This window comes from Mya arenaria, chromosome 4 (assembly GCF_026914265.1).
Source record: "Mya arenaria isolate MELC-2E11 chromosome 4, ASM2691426v1".
NCBI classification, from domain to species: Eukaryota; Metazoa; Mollusca; class Bivalvia; order Myida; family Myidae; genus Mya; species Mya arenaria.
In genome coordinates, this window is record NC_069125.1 from 13438641 (window position 1) to 13458182 (window position 19542).

Genomic DNA, 19542 nt, shown 5'->3' on the forward strand with positions numbered 1-19542 from the left:
TATAAATAGCAAATATATCATTGTTTCAGAAGAACAGGCATGTATTCGTACTTTGATATAAGATACCATATTAGGCCGCTAGGCCGCCAACTTCACGCCGGTAGGCCGCTAGATCGCTTGATCGACTTCTTGAAAAAATGTTGAAAACCGTTTCAGACTGATGATTGGTGCATATAAATATCAAATATATCATTGCTTTAGAAAAGCAGACATGTTTGCATGCTTTAAATGGAAAATGTTTTATCAACTTTGAAAAAAATGTTGAAAATCGCTTCAAATTTCTATTTTGTGCACAAAAACAGTTAATATATCATTGTTTAAGAAGAAAAGGCATGTATTCGTACTTTGAAATAAGGTTCCATATTAGGCCGCTAGGCCGCTAGGCCGCTAACTTCACGCCGCTAGGCCGCTAGGCCGCTAGGCCGCTGGATAACTTGATCGACTTCTTGGAAAAAATGTTGAAAATCGCTTCAGACTGATGATTGGTGCATATAAACAGCAAATATATCATTTTGTTAGCAGAGCAGGCATGTTTGCATGCTATAAAATAGAAAAATGTTTGATAACCTTTTTTGAAAAATATTTTGAAAATGGCTTGAAATTGATATTTCGTGCACAAAATCAGTTAATTTATCATTGTTTAAGAAGAAAAGGCATATATTCATACTTTGAAATAAGATAACATATTGCGCCGCTAGGCCGCTAGGCCGCTAACTTCACGCCGCTAGGCCGCTAACTTTACGCCGCTAGGCCGCTAAGCCGCTTACTTCACGCCGCTAGGCCGCTAACTTCACGCCGCTAGGCCGCTAGGCCGCTAACTTCACGTACATCGAGCCAACGACGTTCAATTATATTGACATGCCATTTAAGTCGAGTAAATCATTAAAATAGGAATCTTGTGTATGGTAAAAAGTCTGTCTAAAAAGCTGTATTTTTCACAAACATGCTTGATGATGCGGCCCCAGGTCTCAGACTTTGCATAAATGGCATCAGATCAAAATAAGGGTGTTTAAACCATAATACTTATAATAATACCATAATAAAGGCTCCATTAAAACAAAATTAAAAACTTTTAGATATCTTACCTAAGTAATTGTGTGAGTAGTATTGTCATATTGCATATTGCATTTAGAACACAGCACAAAATTATGGCGTCATCCTAATACAAGTTATAATTATGTACAAAAACACTGCATTTCCATCGTTTGTCCGCCAACTTTGGTTGCAGGCTAAACAAACTTCACTAACCTACGCAGACTCACTTAACGGGAATCGAAATTGGGCTGACTCCGAGCTGTTTGGGCTGACTCCAAACAGTTTTGGCAGACTCCGAACTGTTTGGGCTGACTCCGAGCTGTTTGGACTCTGAGCTGTTTGGGGTGACTCCGAGCTGTTTGCCTTATTTCGCCACTATATTTCGCATGTTGTGCTTTTAAAACTGACAGATTTATTTTTAATAAACATAACATTAAGTATAAGGTCAGTATTATTTGTTTTTAAAGCAAGGTCCCTTTCACAGATTAACATACGACCGACGGTCGCTAAACGCTACGCAATAACGCAGTTGCGTAATGAAATTTTGACAGGTCAAAGTATTTGTCATACCAAAACACCGAATTGGAAATAAAATCCGAATCCGAAGTGTGTGTGTGGGGGGGGGGGGGGGGGTAGGGGATGACGGGGTTAATATGCTGTCCGTCATCGATCCATCTAATCCTAAATTGGGCCTAGCTACGCGGCTGGTACCATTCTCAATGAGTTATCTTGTTTATTTTCGATGTTGAAGAGGAAAGAATTATGACATCACGGAAGACGTCATAAGATACTGACGCAGAAAACTGTGGCTGTTGCATAACGTTTATTTACAAGTGGTAAACAATAATGTAGGAATAACCGAAACTATTATAAAAATAACAATTAAAAGTGTAATGATAATATATATATACATTGTATATGTTAAAAGGGCACACTATAGGTTGATGTAAATATTTATAAATGCATTATTATGTTGAACCCATTTTACTGTTATAATAAAAAAGAATATGATTTCTGTACAGATAAAAAAATAATAGCGATATGTTGGCGCTTTTTAACTATGGAATGTGTAGCCACGTAGCAATTAAGTTCTTGTTATAAAGTCTATTTTTTTTAAACTGTTCACAAATTATATGCTTATTTTGTTTTGATCATTCAATTCAAATGAAGTGAACATAATAATGCACTAAAATTTAAAAACAACAATTTTCCACCAACATCTAGTGTACGCCTTTAAACGTTAAGGCATTAAAATATGCCCAAATATTCACGGTACTTCCATAATTTAATATCATGATATATCGTGTAATATTTCATATTTTCTCACACAAAGTTAAAACATGCAATATGCATGCAAAATAATCTTTCATGTACTGAATACTGAAAAGACTCATGTTTGTTTGGTTTAAGGATCCATATAAAACAATGTTATAATTATCATGAATCGGCGAACGTTCTACTGGATTGGCAATGTCTAATTCCGGACAGTGCGTATACATTCGGATACCAATGAAACAAGTAATTACGCAATACATTTTAAAGTGAGCTTTTCTTTCAAACAAAATATATTTTATTATTGTTTATCAATCAAAATCAGAATATTAAAATTGTTTTATCAAATTACAGTGGAAACTCAATAAACCGGACAAGGTCCGGACTGGGCAAAATTTCCGGTTTAGTGAGGATTCCGGTTTAGTGGGGATTTGTTGTACGGGGTAAGTTTACTCAAAATATTAACTGAGTTAACCTTTAAAGTATTTCGTCCGCTAGGGACAGTTCAATTCCCCGACGTTTAAATGGAGGTTGAGACATGATTAAAGCACTTGCAAAAATGATAAGCAAAATTAAACTTTTCTGCGTTTTTACAATCATCTTTTTTCCAAGTCTTGAAATAAAACAACTCGCGTATTTTAAGGTTTGTTTAGTATGTTTGTGATTTATTAAAGGCACCGCTCTAATTTGATTTAATCATAGAAAACTCTTAGATAAAACAACCCTCCAAAATGATCACTAAATATCCGTTTCTAGTTCTTTATTTTCTGCAACAAACAAATTAATGTTTCAATCAATTTTCTTTTCACAAGTTTGATTATCGTTTGATTATCGCGCGACTGTTAATCCACAACGCAATCATCATTATCGAGTTAACACAACAACACAGGTGTAATATTTAATGACTCACCGGGTGTCAAAACAAAGTGACACGCGATTCGCGAATTCCTAATACACAAAATTATTTTGACATGTTCGAACAAATAAACGTCCGGTTTTGTGAGGTAAAATTACGTTGACAACTCACAAATTTTCTCGATTTTTTTGTCCGGTATCCGGGGTTCCGGTTTTGTAGGGATTTTTTTTACATTGAAAATAGAAGGGGAAAAACGGGACTCTGAAAAAAGTCCGGTATCCCGAGGATTCCGGTTTTGTGGAGATCCGGTTTAGTGAGGGTAGAAAAATGGTCAAACATCACGTGGAAAAATAACGTAAATTATAAGCTTGACCTCAACGCTTCTTTTTTACTTTAAACTCTACACATATTTAAAGAACTTAAACGTTAATTGCTCAGTTCATGTTTCGCATTTTGAAAGTGAAATAGTGTCCGGATTTAGGCAATGGTCAAACGTTCAAATGACGTTGACGCTTGACGTTATTGTGTTATTTTTCTAATATCGTGAATGTGGTCTAAAACTAGTCTTAAAATAAAGGCACGCTTGCTGCATAAAGTCAATATTAAAAAACGTTTTATAGATCACACAAGAATCTATAATAGTATTGAGCAAACATTTAAACAATATAAAACATGTCATTGTAATGTACCAGTCAATTGTAACCACGGCCCCCAAGGTCCGGGGAGTAGCGGAGACTTTCACTTTTGTTCCAGCCAAGCTCGGGTAAAATCACTATCCTGCGGGGACGAACTGCTGGTAAAATCCCCGCCAAATACCCCCCCCCCGCACCCCAGGGACCTTAGGGAAGACCCATTCCCCGCTATTTTTGGCGCGAAGACATTATCACCGCATTCACCCGGCACTGCGGGGCCACCTGGAAGGTAAAAACACGGTCCACTTCCCCGGCTATCCCCGTTATACCCCCGCCCCTTGGGGTGGGGTGGGTGGCGGGCGTGGTTACAATTGACTGGTGCGTAAGACTGACAGTGACGTGTCTCTACTACCTATCAGTTCGTGAATGACATTAAAAGTGCACTTGTAATATACATTGTAGTAAAGATAAAACCATATTATAAAACTAATATGAATTTTAAAACATAGTTACACAGATTAATCACCATATTAGTACACATCTGTGGGTGTAAAAAGTAAAACAACAATCACAGCCCAGTCAAATCGTCCCAGGAACAGTCGAAGCCCGTTGGCTCGAACTCGTTTGGGTCGAATTTCTGGTAGGATCGAACTGGATGTAAAGGGCTGATTTCTTTATACTGAAGATAAGCATTCGCGATTGGCTCTAATTTTCAGAGGCTCGGGTTATTTTCGCCGGTCCCTGGGAGTTCGAGCTAACGGGGTTCGACTGTATAATTTTCAAACCATATAATACTGCGGATATACGTAAACATTATTTAAAACAGTATTACGCATACAAACTTGTAGATCAAATGGTGACGCAGAGGCAATATGAAATTTGGCGGCCATCTTTTTTTTTTTAAAATGGCCGCAATTCGACCATGTTGCCTGATACAAAATAGGTCCAGTTTAACATATATTTCGAATGTTTTTAACAACGCTTCTGAGACGATTTGAATCAACTATTTAATTTAATACAATGTGCCGATTGTTCAGAACTTTGTTAATATTGTTGACTTGTTAACGTGAAATATTTGACCCTATGCTCATATATTAAAATATAAACAAGTACAGCTGAAACATTTGTCTCATTTTTTGTTAGAAATACACCAAACCACAAGTAAACATTAAAATTCCTGAGCAGTAAAGATTTGAAAGTTAACAACGCGACGTTAACAACGTTGTTAACTTTAACAAATTTATGAACACTCGACCCATTGTAACATTCAAACAGCGGTTAGAGTTTGTTTGTATTTCCATTAATTTCTGTGGAAAACATAGGAATGTCTTCTGTTTTTTCATTAGTTTCCACATTTTTTAAAACCGGCACAGAACTTGTAAGAGGTACCGGCTTCCTATCACCGCTCGAATCGAATCCTTCGACGAGTTTGCTATTACTAACTGTCTTTTCCAGTTGCGCTTCTTGCTTTTTCCTCAGATCCTCGCTCGTTTCCGTGCATGAGGTATGGAATGAACACGTTTCAACTTCATCACTGACGTCACAAATACGACCTGCGACATCATCTTTGTCCGATAGCCCGTATTGCACGTGAGTGTAATACAAGACAAAGTTACTCACAATAATAGGTACCGTGAAAGCTATCATGAGCAGGCCGGATATTGCGCAAATTGAGCCTATGACGTAACCAAACCCGGTCACCGGAACCATGTCCCCGTATCCGACGGTCGTCATGGTGACGACCGCCCACCAGAAGCCGACAGGAATGTTACTGAACTGTTCTCCACCCTCCGTAAAATGCAGCAAGGATGCGAACATTACCATCCCTATCAGCAAAAACACAAACATGAGCAAAAGTTCGTTAAAACTGGCTTTCAATGTGTACAGTAAAATCCACAATCCGGGCACGTGACGGATTAACCGGAAGATACGACACAGTCTGAGCATGCGCAGTATGAAAATAAAGTCGACAAATCCGAGCCCGCCGGCTCTAACCTGTGGGCTGAAGCACAGCAGTATGAACTCGACGTAATCCGGAACTATTGCGATGAAGTCGATAATATTTTGCAGGGAGCTGCAAAATCGTCTCTTCTTTGGACAGAATACTAATCTTGTCAAGAATTCTATCGTAAAGAAAAGAACGCACATCAGGTCCATTATTAACAAAGCCGGATGTTGAATCGTCGTCTCATCCGTTTCCGTTTCCGTATCGCTGAAAATATTATTTACCCCGGTACTGTTTGTGTTATTTGAATCCGGAAGTGACGTCACATCTGACTTGCTGATCTCATGAAACACCTTGCTGTGCTCCAGGGTGAATAGTTTGTAGAGTGAGCGCAGACTGTGTACCTCTGAGGGCGGAAGTTGGAAATAGGGGTGTGTCTCCGCGCAGAACGAGAAGATTGACATACAGACGAAGATTATCGACACCCAGGCGTATATCTAAAAGGAAAAAAGGTCCGGTTTATTAAAAAAATAACAATTTAAATGAACTATATCTTCTTTGTTAGTTAAATGTTCGTATTACATATAATTTAAAGGTTAATGCAGTCGAATCCCGTTGGCTCGAACTCGCTTAGCTCGAGTTCCTTGTTGGCACGAACTGGATGTGAAGGACCTATTTATTTATACTGAAGCCAGTGAAGGTAAGCATTTCTGCTTGGCTCAAATTCCCGGAGGCTCGAGGTACTTTTGTTAGTCCCTGGAAGTTCGAGCCAACGGGGTTCGACTGCATGTATACTATATTTATAAACACACATGCGACCTGACCACTCAAATGTTACCGACCAGTAAAAAGTACAAAAGTATTATGGAATTTAAATGTATTAATGTCTTCAGTTTACATGTGTGTGTGTGTGTGTGTGTGTGCGTGCGTGCGTGCGTGCGTGCGTGCGTGCGTGCGTGCGTGTGTGTGTCATTTTTACGTCGGATAAACATTTACTTCGATTGAAACGCATGCGTTGGACATAAAATGCTTAACGATACGCAAGTAGTTCCATTTATACGTCTTATGATATATTTCGATCTGTTATATTCGGATACCGTCAGCGTTCAGGTTTACAAAGGGCATTAACCAACGACTCTGTAAAGCCAGAGACTACAGAGGCCAGTTCAATTTGTCGTTCTAAGATCCTTAGATTTATTTAACCCTGCATCATAAAGAATTTTGGGACAAACATGTCTCTATTTGCAGGGTTTCTTACTCTTAAGTACATAGACAAATGAGTTCATACATAATTAAAGCCATGACTTCTATACCTTTGCGGCCCTGGACGAGCCGGGATCCTGAAGAAACGGCCATATTACAGCGCGGATGCGGCGCCAGCAGCTCTTGCTGTGCCGGTCCTGTGCGAGGTCCGTCTGTGTGGTGGATTGCTTCCGGTCGTATTCGAGCTTCTCAAGGGATTTGGTTTGCGTCTTCCACGTATTGTACGGCTGGAAACAGCACCTACAGAAACAAAATTGAAACTTACTTGTACATGTGTTTTAAACTTTTAATGATGCAATCACTGGCCAAAATTTCAATTTGAAGGAATTTTGTACATAAAACGCTGCGACATTTTGCCAAGGATTGCAGGCCGAAGCTTGCCGTAGATGGCCGAGTTATTATGATTGGTAGTTTTACTTCGTGCACTCGGAACACCTCGGCCATATATCATCGAAAAACACTCGGAATTAATTCAGGTGCATTGGTAGAAGTAGCTCGTAAAATGAATAATACTAGTGTTTCACGTGTATTTGGTTCCCAGTGCAGTGTTTTTCTCATTCACGGATAATTAAGCTTCCTAAAAGTCAAGTCCTTAGGCCCAATGAACATTAATACGCGATCTACCTGCAGCGTAGTGAAATGTAACAAATTCTGACCGTCCCTATACATAGAAGGTCGTTTCCTGGAATTTAGCCGAGGTGCTCCGATTACTTTTTCTGATGCTGTGGAACATTTCCACGTGAACTTCAGGCACGCACTAAGCAACCTGAAACTGTTTTCGCGCCTCTTTAGAGTTCAAAATCCCGGAGTGTCAACCGCATTCTAGAAACACCTCCACGTGAAATTCAGGCACGTGGTAAGCAACCTGAAACTTTATTCGCGCCTCCTTAGAGTTCAATATCCGAGAGTGTCAACCGCATTCTACAAATATCTCCACGTGAGATTCAGGCACGTGGTAAGCAACCTGAAACTCTTTTCGCGCCTCTTAAGAGTTCGAAATCCTAGAGTGTCAAATGCTTTCCAGAAATCGATAAAGGTTTATGTCATTTGAACAGTTTGTGACTGACGGCGCGATATTTACAACCAAAAAGTTCGCAATGAACGTCAGCTCGCGAATACTTGCTTGATAACACGGATCAGCCTGTCTGAAACATGTGTAGAGCTTTCACCCATCAACATGTGGGCAATTACTTTCCCCGAGATATGTCAGTTATTTGTTATGATGCTGACTGAAGTAACACACTTCTGTACAGAGAATAACAAAAACGTTCAATGCCGAGTGTTACCAATATATTTGTGTCAAGAGCGGCGGTGGTTTTCTGAGGCGAAATCTTTTGGCCTGTTGAGTTCTTAGGAACCGCCACATTTTTTGCCCACTTCATGTTTTTATTCAATACTTTAAGTACTTTATTGCTTTTTTTGCCGAAATAGAATGATTTTGAAAATATTTGTTTTCCAGATTAAATTATGAAAACATGATTATTTTTTATTAACGGGCTCCCTCCCCATTTAAAATAAGGTGTCTGAGAAACTAAAAATACTATTTTCTTGGCCTAACAGCAATGTTGAATCTTAATATCTTGTTTTGTTCCAGAAAACAGAGACTTTGTTAAAGGTTAACCTTTATGCTTACTACAGTCTAGTTTTCTTGCATCATTTTCTGTTTTTGTTTTTTTTGTTTATTTATTTGAGTTTATCAAGGTCTGCCCGTGAACATCTATATAGTCAGTATCAGCGTTACTGATAATGTTAAAGCTGCAACTCTCACAGATTGAACGTTTTGACAACTTTTTTATTCTGTATCTTGGAACGAGCCAATTTTTGCGAAAATCCATGGAAAACCAGTTATATAAGACTGCTGACAAAATTTAGCAGGCATATATTTATATTTAAGTTCAAAAATGATGTTTTATGCATTTTTCTTAAACCGTAAGTAACGGTTTAAGCCATAAAACATTGATTTTCGAACGGAAATATGAAAATCTACGATCTGATTTTTGTCAGCAATCTTAAATCTTCGGTTTGCAGGAATTTATTTAAAAATTTGCTCTTTCCAAGACAAAAAATACAAAAAAAAAGTTATAAAAAATGGTATATCTGTGAGAGTGTAGCTTTAAAAGCCAAATCACTTTAGTTTTGACTTTTAAAAGAAAAAAAATCTAACAAATGTTCAAACTATTTCTCAGGGCAATTATTTCCTTCTAGGGAATGGGGCAGTTTTTTCGAGTAGGTCAGAGAAACCGGAAACAAACATTATTTGTTAAACGCCTTAATATTCTTTTGCCTGATAGTGAAGTGTCGACAAAAAACAAGATATCTTTATTCTGAAGTATGTTCACTTAAATTAATAACCTATATCAAAATATAAACATTTGAATGTTGACAATTTCCGCTGTAGTGTTGACTAAATCCGATATAATCATAAATTGTGTTACAATTTTTTTTTTTACATGCAGGAGTAAAATGTGTTACAAAAAATTCTTTACATGTAGTAAATTGTTTTTCAAAACGCTTGTTACATGTAGACGCCTCACTGGTCTAGCAATCTGGCAGGGTCGTAAACCGTATTTTTTTTGAAGTAGAACCCTGCTGGCTCGAGCTCCCATATACCGGCGTAAATACCTCGAGCCTCGGAAAATTCGAGCCAACGGGGTTAGTCTGTTCGCCCAAACGGGGTAACGCGCTTAAAGGCCTAGTTTAAGGAATGTTTGGCATGATAATCCACTGCTGTGCATCTCCTGCTAATTGCACTGGTGTCACAGTAGGGGCCAATTTCCTGTGTATTCGTTTATTGGCCCAGGGCCATTTCGGGTCCATTTTTATAATAAAACTTCCCAAACTGCACAGCAGGATACTCAGATTGGAGATTTGATAAGACAATTAGGCAATAAGATTAAGATCAATTAACAGAGGTTGTGTACAAATACACGGTTTTTTTTTTTTTTTGGGGGGGGGGGGGGTCACTTATAAAAGGCTTAAACTAGGCCTTTAAGTCTTACGATCGTTATTAAAAAGGGACCGATATTTTCCACGGGATCGAATCCTGTTGTGTCGTTCTTAAAAATACTATTTTTTTTCTATTTCATTTGTACTTTATTATCATTAAAGTAAAGAATTAATATTGTATTTGATTTTTTTTTTCAATACCACAGCTTATGTGCCTTCAAAAAACTAGAAGTATCTTAATATTGATGGTATTTTTCTTCTGAGGCTACAACAACTATGTGAATGGATACCACGGATGGTTATAAACGGTTTTAAATTAAAAAATAATGAATATGTATATGTAAATAAATAAACAGACAGAGAACACATTATGTAAGGGTAAAATGTGATAATTTGATTAATGAGGCCATGCCTGTGAGCTTCAAGAGAAGGCATTTAAAAAAACAAAACAAAAACATGTTTCATATATTGTGAAAACACTGAAATTTGGGTCAGAGTCTCGGATGCGCCAGAAATGGTTCCGACCTCAAACCGGTTTACAATTTTAACTGTTTCTTTGGGTAAGCCCGGGACCCCAAATAGCCATAAAGTACTCATTTTGGTGATTACCCTTTTAGGTACCCGCATGACCGTGTCACATGATTGTAGGAATGGGGGAATTAAAATAAAAACTGTCTAAGTTCATAAACATTTGTTACTGTTGAAGGGGATTTGTTACTGTTGTTACAAGATCATTTCGTTTAACGTGGAACGCTAAGAGAAAAGAAACTGTGAAAAGAAAGAAACTCCAAAACACGATATGTCGAACTCGGTTATCTATATGTAATGGTTATGTCTATTTTTTTCGAATATGTTGGGTTTAGTTATACACTCTTGAATTTCGCTTATATCGAATTTTCGTTATCTCGAATACATACCGTGGTCCCAACGACTTCGCTTAGCGAGTTTTGACTGTTCTATAAATATGTTGCAAACATGTACAAGCATTTACCTTGAGTATCAGATGAATTGAAAAAACGTAAGGAAAATGAACATTGCTTTTGTAACATAATATTTCAAACATTACAAAGATTATTTCAGGTAATTTTTGAAATTTTAATTAGAGGAAACAATTAAGAAAGAATGCGCGCCTGTTTGGCAGCGCTTAGACATGCCTCCTACCTTTCAATGTCCCCCTCGTCGATCCCCCAGTACTCGAACTCCCGCATCAGGGTCGGGCCACACAGGTTCGTGGGCAGGTGAAGATTGCCGTACCGCAAGTAGTTAATTATGATGTTAAACGCGTAGGGATCTCGGTCAAAAAAGAAGTCCCCTTTTTCCTGACGGTAATGTCTCATCATTTCCTGTTCACTCGCGAGTTTGCACGATCTCAATCTTTTTAGGGTAGATCTAAAAGTCTCAAACACTTGACCCCCAACGTTAATTATCACAGTTTCTTTTGATCTAATTTTATCACAGTTGCATTTGTTAGGGGTCTGGGAACCCGGCCATGACCTTGAAAGGTCTATCTCACTTGTATTACTCAGGGTCCATATGGTGCCATCCCCATGTTGGAGGTCAGAGACGGAGTAGTGGCTGTTACACTGCTTCATCCCGCCCCCGCCGTTGTTGCCCCCTCCACCGCCGCTCATCATGACGGCACTGAGCGCCATGTTTCCGCCGGCGTTATCTACGCCCGTAGTTTCTCTGTCACCACCATATCCAAGCACATTATCAGTATATCCGTCAGGAGATAATCCGCCATTGTGCTTATGGCCAACAATACTAAGCGTCTCTGAATTTCGGCTGCCTCTGTCGAAACAATCAGGTGTTCGTGGAGTGTATTCTGAATCACCAAACCGGTTCCGTTGTAGTTTACTTTTCTCGGAGCTGCCAAAAAACCTGCGGCCGCCTGAGCGCCCGGGGGACGGTGATCGGGATCCGAGGTTTGGACTGCGACAAACTGCGCTATTCTTCGTCCGGGGCTGTGAAATAGAAATCGCAGGAATCATTATCCGCTTAATCGTTTTAAATAACGAACTAGCTTTAAAAACAATAAACGTCCATTGACGTCAACTGGAAACTGGAAATAAAAGACATGGTAAAAATCCTGCGAATCTGACTTTCAGCTTGTCAAAAGCAAACAAGGCTGGTGTGCTGAATATGACACAGTGTGCGTCAAACCCTACATACATAAATAGAATTGTATACATGTACAATACACACCTTTTCCTCACATTTGACACAGAACCTATACGCTATTGGCAATGCAATACAGTCGTATGCAAAATCGCAAAATGATAGCAAGTTATCTGGTTCTGTAACTAACGAAATACGATGTGATAAAGCTTCCAGGAATTATCACAAATAATATACCTGCTTCCATGGAGCTGACGAACCCGAGGAAAGTAATTTAACAACTTTATTTGATATGTATTGTTAATGGAAGTTGTTTGTTGTTCGTGTATTGATTATTCATGTACTTATTTCAACATTCACTCTTACTCCCAAATAAGAATTACCACCATTAATACGATTGTATTAATTTGCTATAAAGGATAAATAAATGTGAAAAACAATGGTTCTTATGAAGGACACCGAGTTTAATATGCAGAAAACACGGTATTTCTACCTTATGAGACGATAGTAGAACACTGCATAGCTTTTAGGACTCACCAATCATTTAAAGATGCACTCTTACTCCCAAATAAGATTTACCACAATTAATAAACATGTTTAAATGTACTAAAAAGGATGAATGAATGTCGAAAACAATGGTTCCTATGAAGGATACCGAATTCAATTTAAAAGAAAGATGCAGAAAACACAATTATTTCTACCCTATGAGACGATAGTAGAAAACTGTCAATCTTTTAGCACTCACCAAGCGTTTAATATTTTTGCGTTTTCAGCTTTAAAATATACAGTTACAATCTTGTTATCAGTAATTAATGTTTTCCATAAATGCATTATTTAGTAAGTAGTTAAAGGTTTACCACCCCAAAATTTATGTTTGCTATACATGTGAATGTATTGACTTTAAATAAGATTGTCTCTTTAAATATTCCGTTCTTATTTACTTCATCATACAAGTACTTGACTTTATCATACAAAATTGAATTAGTATAGATTATTTGAAGGTCTTTATGGGAGTTAAACGTTCAAGTGTAAGGGTAACGTTTAATTTCTACAAAGAAGGCACGCCGAATATACATTTTAGAATAAAATCTAATAGTCGCTTTCATAATTTGTAACAGCTTACTCATTTTGGTATTTCACAACCAAAACTCGGTTTCAATGGACACACGGACCGAAAAACGGAAGTGACAACAGATTGATTTAATAATGAACATATATAAATATGATGATGATGATGATGATGATGATGATGATGATGTCATCATGAATATCTGGGACAAGGGGATATTGACTGATAATTCATCATGGGTATGGGGGACAGGTCATTATGGGTATAGGGGCCAAGTCATCATGGATATGGGGGACAAGTCATCATGGGTATAGGGGCCAGGTCATTATGGGTATAGGGGCCAAGTCATCATGGGTATAGGGGACAAGTCATCATGGGTATAGGGGACAAGTCATCATGGGTATAGGGGCCAAGTCATCATGGGTATAGGGGCCAGGTCATTATGGGTATAGGGGCCAAGTCATCATGGGTATAGGGGCCAAGTCATCATGGGTATAGGGGCCAAGTCATCATGGGTATAGGGGCCAAGTCATCATGGGTATAGGGGCCAAGTCATCATGGGTATAGGGGACAAGTCATCATGGGTATAGGGGACAAGTCATCATGGGTATAGGGGACAAGTCATCATGGGTATAGGGGACAAGTCATCATGGGTATAGGGGACAAGTCATCATGGGTATAGGGGACAAGTCATCATGGGTATAGGGGCCAAGTCATCATGGGTATAGGGGCCAAGTCATCATGGATATGGGGGACAAGTCATCATGGGTATAGGGGACAAGTCATCATGGGTATGGGGGACAAGTCATCATGGGTATAGGGGCCAAGTCATCATGGGTATAGGGGACAAGTCATCATGGGTATAGGGGACAAGTCATCATGGGTATAGGGGACAAGTCATCATGGGTATAGGGGACAAGTCATCATGGGTATAGGGGACAAGTCATCATGGGTATAGGGGACAAGTCATCATGGGTATAGGGGCCAAGTCATTATGGGTATAGGGGCCAAGTCATCATGGGTATAGGGGACAAGTCATCATGGGTATAGGGGACAAGTCATCATGGGTATAGGGGCCAAGTCATCATGGGTATAGGGGCCAGGTCATTATGGGAATAGGGGACAAGTCATCATGGGTATAGGGGACAAGTCATCATGGGTATAGGGGCCAGGTCATTATGGGTATAGGGGCCAAGTCATTATGGGTATGGGGGCCAAGTCATCATGGGTATAGGGGCCAAGTCATCATGGGTATAGGGGACAAGTCATCATGGGTATAGGGGACAAGTCATCATGGGTATAGGGGCCAAGTCATCATAGGTATGGGGCACAAGTCATCATGGGTATAGGGGACAAGTCATCATGGGTATAGGGGCCAGGTCATTATGGGTATAGGGGCCAGGTCATTATGGGTATAGGGGCCAAGTCATCATGGGTATAGGGGCCAAGTCATCATAGGTATGGGGCACAAGTCATCATGGGTATAGGGGACAAGCCATCATGGGTATAGGGGCCAAGTCATCATGGGTATAGGGGCCAAGTCATTATGGGTATAGGGGCCAAGTCATCATGGGTATAGGGGACAAGTCATCATGGGTATAGGGGACAAGTCATCATGGGTATAGGGGCCAAGTCATCATGGGTATGGGGCACAAGTCATCATGGGTATAGGGGACAAGTCATCATGGGTATAGGGGCCAGGTCATTATGGGGATAGGGGCCAGGTCATTATGGGTATAGGGGCCAAGTCATCATGAATATGGGGGCCAAGTCATCATGGGTATAGGGGACAAGTCATCATGGGTATAGGGGACAAGTCATCATGGGTATAGGGGCCAAGTCATCATGGGTATAGGGGACAAGTCATCATGGGTATAGGGGACAAGTCATCATGGGTATAGGGGCCAAGTCATCATAGGTATGGGGCACAAGTCATCATGGGTATAGGGGACAAGTCATCATGGGTATAGGGGCCAGGTCATTATGGGTATAGGGGCCAGGTCATTATGGGTATAGGGGCCAAGTCATCATGAATATGGGGGCCAAGTCATCATGTGTATAGGGGACAAGTCATCATGGGTATAGGGGACAAGTCATCATGGGTATAGGGGCCACGTCATTATGGGTATAGGGGACAAGTCATCATGGGTATAGGGGACAAGTCATCATGGGTATAGGGGCCAGGTCATTATGGGTATAGGGGCCAAGTCATTATGGGTATGGGGGCCAGGTCATTATGGGTTTAGGGGACAAGTCATCATGGGTATAGGGGACAAGTCATCATGGGTATAGGGGACAAGTCATCATGGGTATATGGGCCAGGTCATCATGGGTATAGGGGCCAGGTCATTATGGGTATAGGGGACAAGTCATCATGAATATGGGGGCCAAGTCATCATGGGTATAGGGGACAAGTCATCATGGGTATAGGGGACAAGTCATCATGGGTATAGGGGACAAGTCATCATGGGTATAGGGGCCAGGTCATTATGGGTATAGGGGCCAAGTCATTATGGGTATGGGGGCCAAGTCATCATGGGTATAGGGGCCAAGTCATCATGGGTATAGGGGCCAAGTCATCATGGATATGGGGGACAAGTCATCATGGGTATAGGGGACAAGTCATCATGGGTATAGGGGCCAAGTCATTATGGGTATAGGGGCCAAGTCATCATGGGTATAGGGGACAAGTCATCATGGGTATAGGGGACAAGTCATCATGGGTATAGGGGACAAGTCATCATGGATATGGGGGACAAGTCATCATGGGTATAGGGGCCAAGTCATTATGGGTATGGGGGCCAAGTCATCATGGGTATAGGGGCCAAGTCATCATGGATATGGGGGACAAGTCATCATGGGTATAGGGGACAAGTCATCATGGGTATAGGGGCCAAGTCATTATGGGTATGGGGGCCAAGTCATCATGGGTATGGGGGCCAAGTCATCATGGGTATGGGGGCCAAGTCATTATGGGTATAGGGGACAAGTCATCATGGGTATAGGGGCCAAGTCATTATGGGTATAGGGGACAAGTCATCATGGGTATAGGGGCCAAGTCATCATGGGTATAGGGGCCAAGTCATCATGGGTATAGGGGCCAAGTCATCATGGGTATAGGGGACAAGTCATCATGGGTATAGGGGCCAAGTCATTATGGGTATAGGGGCCAGGTCATCATGGGTATAGGGGCCAAGTCATCATGGGTATAGGGGCCAAGTCATCATGGGTATAGGGGACAAGTCATCATGGGTATAGGGGCCAAGTCATCATGGGTATAGGGGACAAGTCATCATGGGTATAGGGGCCAAGTCATCATGGGTATAGGGGCCAAGTCATCATGGGTATGGGGGACAAGTCATCATGGGTATAGGGGACAAGTCATCATGGGTATGGGGGCCAAGTCATCATGGGTATAGGGGACAAGTCATCATGGGTATAGGGGCCAAGTCATTATGGGTATGGGGGCCAAGTCATCATGAATATGGGGGACAAGTCATCATAGGTATGGGGCACAAGTCATCATGGGTATAGGGGCCAAGTCATCATGAATATGGGGGACAAGTCATCATGGGTATAGGGGCCAAGTCATCATGGGTATAGGGGACAAGTCATCATGGGTATAGGGGCCAAGTCATTATGGGTATAGGGGCCAAGTCATTATGGGTATAGGGGCCAAGTCATTATGGGTATGGGGGACAAGTCATCAGGGGTATAGAGGACAAGTCATCATGGGTATAGGGGCCAGGTCATTATGGGTGTAGGGGCCAAGTCATCATGAATATGGGGGCCAAGTCATCATGGGTATAGGGGACAAGTCATCATGGGTATAGGGGACAAGTCATCATGGGTATAGGGGCCAAGTCATCATGGGTATAGGGGACAAGTCATCATGGGTATAGGGGACAAGTCATCATGGGTATAGGGGCCAAGTCATCATAGGTATGGGGCACAAGTCATCATGGGTATAGGGGACAAGTCATCATGGGTATAGGGGCCAGGTCATTATGGGTATAGGGGCCAGGTCATTATGGGTATAGGGGCCAAGTCATCATGAATATGGGGGCCAAGTCATCATGTGTATAGGGGACAAGTCATCATGGGTATAGGGGACAAGTCATCATGGGTATAGGGGCCAAGTCATTATGGGTATAGGGGACAAGTCATCATGGGTATAGGGGACAAGTCATCATGGGTATAGGGGCCAGGTCATTATGGGTATAGGGGCCAAGTCATTATGGGTATGGGGGCCAGGTCATTATGGGTATAGGGGACAAGTCATCATGGGTATAGGGGACAAGTCATCATGGGTATAGGGGACAAGTCATCATGGGTATAGGGGCCAAGTCATCATGGGTATAGGGGCCAGGTCATTATGGGTATAGGGGACAAGTCATCATGAATATGGGGGCCAAGTCATCATGGGTATAGGGGACAAGTCATCATGGGTATAGGGGACAAGTCATCATGGGTATAGGGGACAAGTCATCATGGGTATAGGGGCCAGGTCATTATGGGTATAGGGGCCAAGTCATTATGGGTATGGGGGCCAAGTCATCATGGGTATAGGGGCCAAGTCATCATGGGTATAGGGGCCAAGTCATCATGGATATGGGGGACAAGTCATCATGGGTATAGGGGACAAGTCATCATGGGTATAGGGGCCAAGTCATTATGGGTATAGGGGCCAAGTCATCATGGGTATAGGGGACAAGTCATCATGGGTATAGGGGACAAGTCATCATGGGTATAGGGGACAAGTCATCATGGATATGGGGGACAAGTCATCATGGGTATAGGGGCCAAGTCATTATGGGTATGGGGGCCAAGTCATCATGGGTATAGGGGCCAAGTCATCATGGATATGGGGGACAAGTCATCATGGGTATAGGGGCCAAGTCATCATGGGTATAGGGGACAAGTCATCATGGGTATAGGGGCCAAGTCATTATGGGTATGGGGGCCAAGTCATCATGGGTATGGGGGCCAAGTCATCATGGGTATGGGGGCCAAGTCATTATGGGTATAGGGGACAAGTCATCATGGGTATAGGGGCCAAGTCATTATGGGTATAGGGGACAAGTCATCATGGGTATAGGGGCCAAGTCATCATGGGTATAGGGGCCAAGTCATCATGGGTATAGGGGCCAAGTCATCATGGGTATAGGGGACAAGTCATCATGGGTATAGGGGCCAAGTCATTATGGGTATAGGGGCCAAGTCATCATGGGTATAGGGGCCAAGTCATCATGGGTATAGGGGCCAAGTCATCATGGGTATAGGGGACAAGTCATCATGGGTATAGGGGCCAAGTCATCATGGGTATAGGGGACAAGTCATCATGGGTATAGGGGCCAAGTCATCATGGGTATAGGGGCCAAGTCATCATGGGTATGGGGGACAAGTCATCATGGGTATAGGGGACAAGTCATCATGGGTATGGGGGCCAAGTCATCATGGGTATAGGGGACAAGTCATCATGGGTATAGGGGCCAAGTCATTATGGGTATGGGGGCCAAGTCATCATGAATATGGGGGACAAGTCATCATAGGTATGGGGCACAAGTCATCATGGGTATAGGGGCCAAGTCATCATGAATATGGGGGACAAGTCATCATGGGTATAGGGGCCAAGTCATCATGGGTATAGGGGACAAGTCATCATGGGTATAGAGGCCAAGTCATTATGGGTATAGGGGCCAAGTCATTATGGGTATAGGGGCCAAGTCATTATGGGTATGGGGGACAAGTCATCATGGGTATAGAGGACAAGTCATCATGGGTATAGGGGCCAAGTCATTATGGGTATAGGGGCCAAGTCATCATGGGTATAGGGGCTAAGTCATCATGGGTATAGGGGCCAAGTCATCATGGGTATAGGGGACAAGTCATCATGGGTATAGGGGCCAAGTCATCATGGGTATAGGGGCCAAGTCATCATGGGTATAGGGGCCAAGTCATCATGGGTATAGGGGACAAGTCATCATGGGTATAGGGGACAAGTCATCATGGGTATAGGGGCCAAGTCATCATGGGTATAGGGGCCAAGTCATCATGGGTATAGGGGCCAAGTCATCATGGGTATAGGGGACAAGTCATCATGGGTATAGGGGCCAAGTCATCATGGGTATAGGGGACAAGTCATCATGGGTATAGGGGACAAGTCATCATGGGTATAGGGGACAAGTCATCATGGGTATAGGGGCCAAGTCATCATGGGTATAGGGGCCAAGTCATCATGGGTATAGGGGACAAGTCATTATGGGTATAGGGGCCAAGTCATTATGGGTATGGGGGCCAAGTCATCATGGGTATAGGGGACAAGTCATCATGGGTATAGTGACCAAGTCATCATGGGTATAGGGGCCAAGTCATCATGGGTATGGGGGCAGAGGGGATATTGACT

General features: G+C 41.8%; 1 protein-coding gene across 4 annotated transcripts in view; it reads right to left on the reverse strand.

Annotated features, from left to right (window-relative positions):
* Positions 1–1843: 1843 nt before the first annotated feature.
* LOC128232504 (potassium voltage-gated channel protein Shaw-like) overlaps positions 1844–19542 on the reverse strand; it is a 44900-nt gene continuing 27201 nt past the window's right edge. For 3 of the 4 annotated variants that reach the window (XM_052946081.1, XM_052946083.1, XM_052946084.1), the window contains exons 2-4: positions 11111–11913; positions 7054–7243; positions 1844–6237 (exon numbers count right to left, since the gene is read on the reverse strand). In XM_052946081.1, coding sequence (XP_052802041.1) covers positions 5074–6237; positions 7054–7243; positions 11111–11913 — 2157 coding nt within the window. In that variant the 3' untranslated portion in view covers positions 1844–5073. Of the gene's footprint in view, positions 6238–7053; positions 7244–11110; positions 11914–12154; positions 12195–19542 lie in introns of those variants that run through there. The other variant, XM_052946085.1, reaches the window with a different exon arrangement.